The following is a 10,460-nucleotide window of genomic DNA, read 5'->3' on the forward strand; positions in this document are numbered from 1 at the left end:
TAGAGGTAAGATTGTTTTAAGATATTTTTATTAAGATATAAGATACAAAAATACATCAAGCATGTAATTAAGATAAATTTTATCCTATACCTCTAAAATTTACAAGTTGAACTAATTATATTATTGACGAATCTCTACATAATTATGAATCTTGAATATTATTATCTCCATTTCACTTGTGTATTATATTATAATTCATCGGTTTTTATATGAAAAACACGTGCACACATGAAAAAAATTAAATTTTTTTTTTTTTTTTGCATCAGATCAAAGACCTACAGTATTTTTTTTTTTTTGAACTTCTTTATTTAGTTTGGTACTTATGAGTGATAATATGGTGAACAAATAAAGTGAAAATAACAAGATTCATGACTACATCGAGTATAATTATATTTAGGTTATAAGTATAACTCTACTATTTATGACGTTAGGGGTAAAATTACTCTTGGCCGACAACGTTGAACGTACTTTTTGCACATTTCCTTTTTATTAACAACAACTACGGAGCAATATGAAAAGTAAACTTCAACTTCACCTATATACATATATTCAAATCTCCACAAGCCTCCTCAGCTGCATAGGAAACAGATAACTGCAAATTGCAATACCTTAAAGTTACGCTGCTGCACGGAAACTCATCTTTAGTAGCGTTTCCGCATTTCGTTTCCGACTTTCTTTTTTGAAAATTATGATTTAGAAATAAACGTTTCCGGTGTGCGTTTGAATTTCAGCTTCTGTTTCTGTTTCCGTGCAACATAGTCTTAAAGACTAGACGAGTTCCAACTAGCATCAACAGCGTTGATAATCTTGACGTGCAATTGAGCTCCGGCACAGGCAATTATGCCCCGGTCAAGACCTTCTAAGTAGATGCCTTTTGAGAAGTCCAAACCACGCCCTCCGGCATCAGTAACCACACCACCTGCCTCTTGTATGATAACAACACCAGCTGCATGATCCCATATCTTCTCCTTGTAGCCAGCCCTTGCAAACTTCATGAAAACCTCGGCATCACCTCGCGCTATGGCTGCATACTTCACCATGCTGTACATTCGCAACGGTTGCATCCTACATTTCAGAAAACAGAAAACATCAGATCTTTTATGCAGCATTGTCTATGAACTCGCTTTTGCGTATTTAACAACATTCGTTGGATACGAAGAGCGAAAAGGAAATGTATTCACCTCAGACCGACGCTGTGAGCTAATCCTGCGGTGAAGGAGTGGCTTGAATTTGCTCTTTCAACTGGTTCACAAAAGGTAGCCAAAGCTGGATCATCGATGGCCGATACACAGACAGGTATTGCTGCGTTTGGCCACAATAGCTTCTTATGTCTATGTAGCAAAGGTTGCATCCAAGCCTTTCCGCTACCTTTCTTCGCATAAATCACGCAACCTTTATCCCACGATTCAGATGTTGGCGAGGTTAACTTCGATATGATTCTATGGTACCGGTGGTGATAGTTTAACCATTCCTTCCTCATTGGATAATTAGGACAACCAAGAACTCCGAGCACAACTTCTCCGTCTTCTACTAATGCTAAAGCAACAGCATATTGATCTCCACGTACGAAGCCTAATGTACCATCGACAGGATCAAGCGCCCAAAATTGGCCCCTAGGACCTCCGGTTGAGTTGCAATGACTGATAGCTTCAAGAATCTCCGAATTGCTTAGGGCCTTCGGTGGAGCTTGTAGACCAAATCGCGGTGCTTCAGCAAGACATTCGTTCACAGTTTGAACTACAGCATCTAATAGACCAGATGTGTCGGCATTGAAAAGAGTTTGAACATCTTCCTCAGCAACTATTTGGATATTCGGATTCCCCAGCGACTCGGACAGTATCCAGCTGACAGTAGCTTGGACACTCCAATCTGCTTAACCAAGAGAACTATCAAATAAAGAAACTATCCATAATGACTCGGATATGTAAAATTGTTCGAATCATCAAGGCATATTAGAAATCAGAACAAGAAGGAACATATAGGTTACATAACGAACATTTTTTGATATTTTCAATGATTCGGGTTTTGTTAATTAGCAAAATTACATGATGAGTTGCCAAGCTTTTGCAGCGGAAACATAGTGCGAAAACAGGAAGCTAAATTGACACATAATAAGCAAAAAAAACACACTGTATCACCAAAATACATAGGGATAAGATACAAATTTTGCCCCCGAAATAGTATTCGGGCGGGCAATAGAATCCTTAAAGTATAAAAATGTGATGATCGAAACAATAACACAATATACGCATGTAAATACCGATGAAAAGTAAACCAGTATGTTCTACACATGTCTTAGCCTATGTTGCACAGAAACGGAAACTGAATCTGAAACGAAAATGAATACAGACACTGGGAAATGTTATTTCAATAACATAGCTTTTGAGACATGGCCTACAAACGAATGGAAATAAAGACTGAAACGAAACACATAAACGCTATTAAAGGGGCGTTTCCGTACAACATAGTTATTAGCTGCCCACTTGTGCTTCATTTTCCATAAATGGAAGCAACAAATCCATTTTCCCACCAATTAGTGGATGCAGATATCGAGGGACGGATCCAGGGAGAGCAGGGGTGGCTTGAGCACCCACTAATCGCTGGAAAACATAAAAAATCCTATGGATACTGTTTACGAAGGCTTTACAATTTTATATAAAAATATCCAAAAAATATCAATTTAGCACTCATATGTGCAAGGAGTCACGTCCTAATACCATTTCCAAATATAATTGTTACGAATTGCATCGGTGGTTAATTATAACAAGATTCATACGCGGAATAGTAAATTAGACATGTAAACACAATACTAAAAGATTTACCTGATTCGGCTATTTTTGTCTATATCCACGCGTGAAATATGACATAATTCATTAGTAATCGACAAGTTACTACAATAGGAAGTAAATATCATCCTTATAAATATCATCCTTTAGCCAATACTTGTCAGAGATTCATATAAGATCTATCAGAACTTCTAGGAGCAAACGGTTGAGAGTTCGAGTCTTCACAACCTAAAGCTCACATGTATCCCTATGGTCAAGTGTACAAGCTCCATAACTAGATAATGTGCAAATAACCTTTACTTATATGGGTAAAAATCTAATCTTTTTCCTAATAGAAAATCAAATTAATATCCCAAATTGAAATGAATAACGAAATTAAACCACCTACAAACAAAAGCAACCAAAATAGAAACAAACCCATCATAGGAAAAACAATAAATAATCAAAATCAGTTCATTTAATCAAAATACCTGCAACAGTGACAAGAGAATTATCACCCTTAGATTTCACCTGACCGTCGGATTTAGCCACCACATTCTCTTGCACTTTCTGGCAAAGAGAGCAAGCCAATTGCACAGCTCTCACAGCAATTTCCAATTCTTTAGAATACCTCTCTGAAAGCCCCAAACTTTTCTGCTCATCCATAATCGAAGAAGAGGAATAATTCTGGGTTTGATTTAAATTAGAGAAAGACACAGTCTTTAGTGATTTAAATTGGTAATTTCTACTGCAATGGAGGAAGTAGACAAAACTGCTAACATGGTTAGAAGAAGTGAATGTTCCTCTTCTTTGTCCCAGAAAGTTGGGAAATCGGGTAATCAAACTGGAGCAATTTAAAGGCATTAGGATAATGGTTGATTTGATTTCGCCCTCTAATCTCTGTTTTTTTGTGGCTGTGACGTTGATTTAGAGGGGATTAAGAAGAGAGAGAAACCAATGAATTATGAGGAAATTGACTCTTTAAGCTGTTAATGAAATGGTAATGATTGGATTCATGCTTTGATAGGAAATGTATTGGAGAGAATTGGGACTTTTTGGTAGATCACATGAGCCTATTTATACCAAGAGAATCAAAACAAAGTAGAGATGCTCTTAGTAGTTTTATTCCAAACAGTTAGAAATAGAATGTTAAAGGAACTATTTGCTTCATGTGTTATCATTTTGGGAAGTGAATTAATACAGGTGGTTCTAGTTTTGGAAGAATTTTTAGTTTAGCTTTTCGGTTCAAACATTACTTTTTGTTTACTTTAATCTATGTGTTTTTTAACATTCTAGGTTTGGTTTTTTAGTATAAGCTTTTCGTGAAAAGTTTCGTAATGGAGTTGTTTTTATTGAAAAAGCTAAAAGCTGCTGTTTTTTAAAGCTAACCAAATAATATATTTCCTATAATTTGAATTAAAACGATAAACCCTATTCCGAAAAGCTGAAACAAACACTCCTAAATTGATTGGTAACTATTATTATCTCTAATGCATCTTCACATGCAAATGCTGAGCAGACTTAAAATTCATATATAAATACCTCTCGACTTGAAATATAAATAATATAGAGACATCTTATCATATATTAAAATTTCATTTAGGTTTGAGAATTAAACTCTTAATCACTTATACTCCCTCCGTTCCACAATACATGTCTTTCTAGAGAACTTTTTTTGTTCCACAATACATGACATTTTGATTCAATCTATGCACATTAATTTACTTTTACCAAATATACTCATATTTAAGTTGACTTTTTACCTTGGGAATAGATAAAGTTACTCGTGTATCCAATTAATACAAGGATAACAAAGTCTTTTACTTAAAATTAATTACATTTCTTAATTAGTGTGTATTAACCTTAAAAGATATATATTATGAAACAGAGGGAGTATTATATAATAATAATAAAAAAAAAACACATTGCAACCATTTGATAGGAGGCCATATATAAACTGCCTCATGGGCCTAACTACTAAAAGCCCCATATATATGTACTGTGGGCGGCTTATAATTTGTTCTAAAATATTTTTGCCTCTATATAGGCTGCTCTTTTTTGTTTTGTAGTTAGTTTCTTAATTTAAGGGAAATTTATACAAAAATTCGGATTCCAACCATTATTTACAACTATATCAAGTAATAATTTTAAATTAAACAGATTAGTAAAAATCAACATTTTTAATATGTTTTAAAGATTAGAATTTATACATTAAGTATCTAGGATATATTTTCTAGGATTTAGAATTTATGAATTGGGTCTAGAATTTTTAAATCTATATATAATATAAAACAGTAACGATAGAGCTGAGGTGTCACTTCTTCCTTTTTTACTGATAAAAAATATAATATAAAATATATCTATTAACTTTAGTTATATTATTATATTTATTTATAAAAATATTATTTTATCCGTACTATATCTAAGAGTTCTATAGAATTTAAATTAATCTCTAAAATATCTCTAATTCTCTGCATATCTATATCTAAAAGTTTACATAATTTTAATTAATCCCTAAAATATCTCTAATTCTCTGCATATCTATTTATATATAATATAAAACAGTAACGATGGAGCTGAGGTGTCACTTCCTCCTTTTCTACTGATAAAAAATATAATATAAAATATAATATAGTAACTTTAGTTATATTATTATATTTATTTATAAAAAAGATTATTTTTTCCGTACTATATTTAAGAGTTCTACAGAATTTAGGGATTAAGCCCTAAAATCTCTCTAATTCTTTGCATATCTATATCTAAAAGTTCTACATAATTTAAATTAATCACTAAAATCTTTCTAATTCTCTGCATATCTATATATAATATAAAACAGTAGCGATGGAGCTGAGGTGTCACTTCCTCATTTTTTACTGATAAAAAACATAATATAATATATAATATATTAATTTTAATTATATTATTATATTTATCTATAAAAAAATTATTTAAGGTAAATGTGAAAATAAAATAATAATATTTAATTTATATAGCACCTTTATATCATTAATTGTAATTATTAGATTATATTTTTTGTTAATATTTATATGTTAAGAAGAATCCGTGCATCGCACGGGTCAAAAACTAGTTAGGGTATAAAATCATACTTTAATTGTAATATATAGAAAATAATGATATTAATTTGTAATATATAGAAACTAATGACATATTAAGAATTAAGTTTGATAATATGATTTAGTTATAATTTTGTAGTTAATTATGATATTCATGTATTTTTTTTTTTGGTAAATCGAAAGGCACAATCCAAAGAAAAAGAAATTAAACAGAAGTAACAATCCTTTTCGTTGACCGTCCGGTACGGTCACCGTCAAGAATATCTTGGAAGTCTACAGGAGACACATCACATTCGTGATAACCCAATGAAAACGACCCTGTGAATTTTGCCATCCAGCCAGCTGCCTGATTACCTTCACGGAAGATCTGGCTCACAACCACCACCCAATCTCGCTCTCTAAGTTCTCGACATTTCATCACAAGCCAAGCCTGAGGATGACAAGCGTCCATCTCCTTTTCCAGTACCCTCAATACTTCCTTTGAATCCACTTCCATAACTACTCTCTGATAGCCTCTGTTCCATACCAACAGCAGACCATGATACACACCCCATGTAATTGACCCTTAATTTAATTAGGCTTCCAACCTCTCAAAATCATAATTAACTATAAAATTACAACTAATGGAAAATTATGACTTAGACATGATTATATATTGTTTTTCAAAAGTGTATTTCCATGTAAATTTTCCATTTAATTAAGCGTAAATTATAAAAATGGCCCAATGGATATACCGTTTACATATTTAGACTCATTACACTACCTCTTATCATGCTGAAGGTCAAAAAAATTTTGTCCAGCCCTGACGGGTTGGACTACAAAAAATTACCCCAAACCATAGGACTAAACTTAGCCCGCAGATATGAAATCCTAGCTCCGCCACTGCTTTTCATCCTTTATAATCCAACTTTAATTTTATACATCAATTCAAGATCATAAAATTCGTTTCTATATATTAATTTTGGGTATTTTAACTTAATTTGCACATTAATTGAATGATATTTTGAGATTTTATCCAATGCGAAGGTAAAATCGTAAACTGCTAAGACAATCAGCAGTTGCTTCAATCTCTCTATATTTACTCATCACCGATCCAACAACTAAAATAACCTATTTAAAGAAGTTCTTACTTCTAACAAATCGAAAGATAAAAAAAAAAACTTTTATAAATTTCAATAGAAAATCGCAAAGAACAGTGTTGAAAGTGTCTAGTTTGTCAATTGTGTTAGTTTTGTAATTTAGCCATATATCAATTATTTGAACTAAAACAATAAAAACTAAAACTAAACAGTCACATCATCTTAAAATTAGATTTGATTGAAACCTGAGTTGAGTTTGTACATTTTAATTGGCTTAATTAAACCATTATTATTTTCAATTGAAGAGTGTCATTGTGAGTTCATCAATACGTTTTATGAGTTCACTAATATGTTAAAATTAGTTTATAAAAATTGGGACTAAATAATTGGTCAATTACATGAATATAATATAAAATTATAACTAATTCATATCACCAAACTTAATTCTTAATATGTCATTATTCTCTATATATTATGATTTTATACCACAATTAAAAAAATTTAGACTCCAATTCATAAATCATAAACCCTAGAAAATATATTCTAGATTTTTAATTTATAAATTCTAATCCTTAAAATATATTAAAAGTACTGATTTTACTAGTTTGACATAATCTAAAATTATGATTTGACATAGTTGTAAATAGTTTTTAAAAGATGAATTTCTATGTAATTTTCCTTAAATAATTTAATTTCAAAAACTATCTTGACATGTTGGGCCCACGAGTTCACCACAGCTCCACCATTAGTATGATATTGTCTGCTTTGGACCAAGCCCGCACGGATTTGTTTTTGGGCTCCTTCCCAAAAGGCCTCATACTAATGTAGTTGGTGAACTTCTTTATAAACTATGTATCTCCCTTGTATCTTTGCGATGTGGGACTTGAGATGTATACCCAACATGACAAAGTCTCTCATATTATAGAATTGACTCTAGATTATTAATTTAAAATAGAAAAATAATCCTTTATGCCATAGGGATAGGACATATAGACACTTGTTGAGAAAGTTTGAAGTTGGGAATTCACATTTGTGTTCTTTGAAGCTTTAATTATATCTTTTAATCATTTCATTTCTCTTCATCAGAGATTTGAAACCCAATATATCACAAACCATTCAAACTCTAATTTAAAAATTAACAGGATAAAGAGCATAAATATTTTTATAGTAATTTTAACCTAATAACAAATATTACAATTGAACGCTTATTGTTGGTATTTTAGAGTTCATTAACGAAAATACCTATTTATTTATAAATCTTGTTATCTCAACTTCACTTGATGTTTTATCATTTATCAATTAGAAATCAGATACACTTGTAAACATGTGGCATCGTGTGGATACTATCTAGGCTCGTTGAATGGGGTGTGCAACACGCCCCATTGCATGGATCCGAATCTTATAGAGTCCACTTTATATATTTCTCAGATTAACAATTGTTCTATGCAATTGTGGAAGAATGAAGAAATGCATCATTATTTACTGATTCATTATATTCGATATATATTCAAGCTTATTAATATTAAAGCTCAATACATTTGAGCATACTTCATCAATGTTATAAAAGTTGGCATATAACTCAAATGTATATAATAGAATAATTCTGTTATTGGTCCGGCTAACCTATGCCTTATGGCATAGGATAATGTATAATTAATAAATCTTAATATTTAGTTTTTCTAGGTAATCATATACAATTAATAAAGGCAAAAAGTATAATTAAGTCCCCGAATTTTATATGTTTTAAGGATCAAGTCCCTTATCAATTATTTTTCCACATTGAACTCTTGATCATTGATTTTGTTATGGAATTTGCCCTTATTTAAATTTTCCGTCGAGTTTAGGAGTTGAAAAGATCGATTTGGCGATCCTAATGTTGAAAATCACAAGCCGAATTCTAATTTCGTTTTAGTTTTTAATTTTTTTTATCTCTCCTAGTCAAGGAACTCTTATTTTTATTTGTCAATGTCAACAAACCGAATCGCCCTAACGATGTATGTAGTTCAAACTCGACGAAAAATTTAAATAAGGGTCCAATCCAGAATAGAATCAATGATTAAGGGTTCAATGTGGAAAAATAAATAATCAAGGGTTTAATCCTTAAAACAACCAAAGTTCAGAGGCTTAATTATGCTTTTTATCATTAATAAAATATAATTAATATTTTCACATAAAAATAATAAGCACTATACTCATTTGGTAATTTTACAGAAATTGTATTATCTCAAAGGTAATTTTGCCCCAAATTTTTAGCTCCATGTAATAGGATGGAGGAAGAGGGTGTAAGTGAAAGAAATAGAAAATAGAATGACTGTTATGAGAAAAAAAAACTTTGATTTTAATGGAGTTTGGAAAATGCATATGCATTAATTTTTTTTTTTTTTTAAAGCAGATAAACCTGTGCCATTAGATTTGCCGTTTATAAAAATAAATAAATATAAAGATAAAATCAACTCTTTTCCTTTTAATTTTTAACTTTTTTTTTAAAAAAATTGTTAGTCCATTTAAATTGTGTTTATTAACGAAATGAATCTCAAAATATCTATTTACCAACTTTTTAAATTATATAATTTAGATTTGAAAATGATTCAAACCACTTAAATTAAATAGATAGATAGGGATATTCACCTTATCCGAAAACAAAGCATTATGTCTAAGTTAGGGGATAAACTTGAATGTGAATTATTAAAACAAAAACATTCCTCCAATTAAGGTTTGAAATTGATGAAAATTTAAAGAAAATAGATGCCGCAATTGGGTAATGGGCTATTAAAGGAAATTACATCCATTCCTATTACTGTTTTTGTCTTGTCCCTATTTTTTGGACTACACCAAACAGCCCTTTCAAATATTTAATTTTCACATTACTTTATATTATATCCAAAGATCTTATCAACTGTGTTAAAAGAAAAAAAGTTTACAAAATAATACTTATGTTAATTACGTCATTCAGAAAGCTTGCCTTTCTTCAGCATTTCGTTTGCATGACACACACACCACAAGAAAATTGTATAAAAAGGAAAAAAATATATCTCAAAAATCCATTTAAAAAATTAATGTAAATAAGTAAATTAATATTATAATTGAATTATTTCATTATCATTTCTATAAAAAAAAAACATATATCTTTAAAGAAAAATATACATTAAGAAAACATACCAAAATAAAACCTCATATAAAATCCAAACTAAAGCGGATATAAGATCCACGAATGAAAGAAAAAAAAGACCACAAACCATAAAGAATATTTAAAAAAGCTAAAAACACACACTTCCCACGAATCCAAGTCTGCAGGAAGAAAACTAAAATTCAATATTTCATCATTTTAAGTCTTTCCAAGTGGTCGGATTTGAACCCTTCATACTGTAATCACATAGATTTACGTACAAGATAAAATGTTTCCACTCATGTTAAATCCGAAAAAATATAAATGAAATAATTATAGATAACAAATGCAAATCAAATACAAAAATAATGGATGAGATATATGCATTTCTAACCAAAATAAAATCACCAACAAAGAAAAAAACATCAAGTGGTTG

General features: G+C 30.7%; 1 protein-coding gene across 1 annotated transcript; it reads right to left on the reverse strand.

Moving 5' to 3' along the window:
- Positions 1–398: 398 nt before the first annotated feature.
- LOC136233882 (3',5'-bisphosphate nucleotidase AHL-like) lies at positions 399–3,855 on the reverse strand. Its single transcript, XM_066023606.1, has 3 exons — positions 3,257–3,855; positions 1,182–1,869; positions 399–1,065 (listed from the first exon to the last, which is right to left on the reverse strand). Exons 1-3 carry the CDS (start codon positions 3,627–3,629, stop codon positions 762–764), a joined length of 1,365 nt encoding a protein of 454 aa, XP_065879678.1. The 5' UTR covers positions 3,630–3,855; the 3' UTR covers positions 399–761.
- Between the last annotated feature and the right edge of the window lie 6,605 nt (positions 3,856–10,460).

The sequence above is a fragment of the Euphorbia lathyris genome, chromosome 6 (genome assembly GCF_963576675.1).
Source record: "Euphorbia lathyris chromosome 6, ddEupLath1.1, whole genome shotgun sequence".
Lineage (NCBI taxonomy): Eukaryota > Viridiplantae > Streptophyta > Magnoliopsida > Malpighiales > Euphorbiaceae > Euphorbia > Euphorbia lathyris.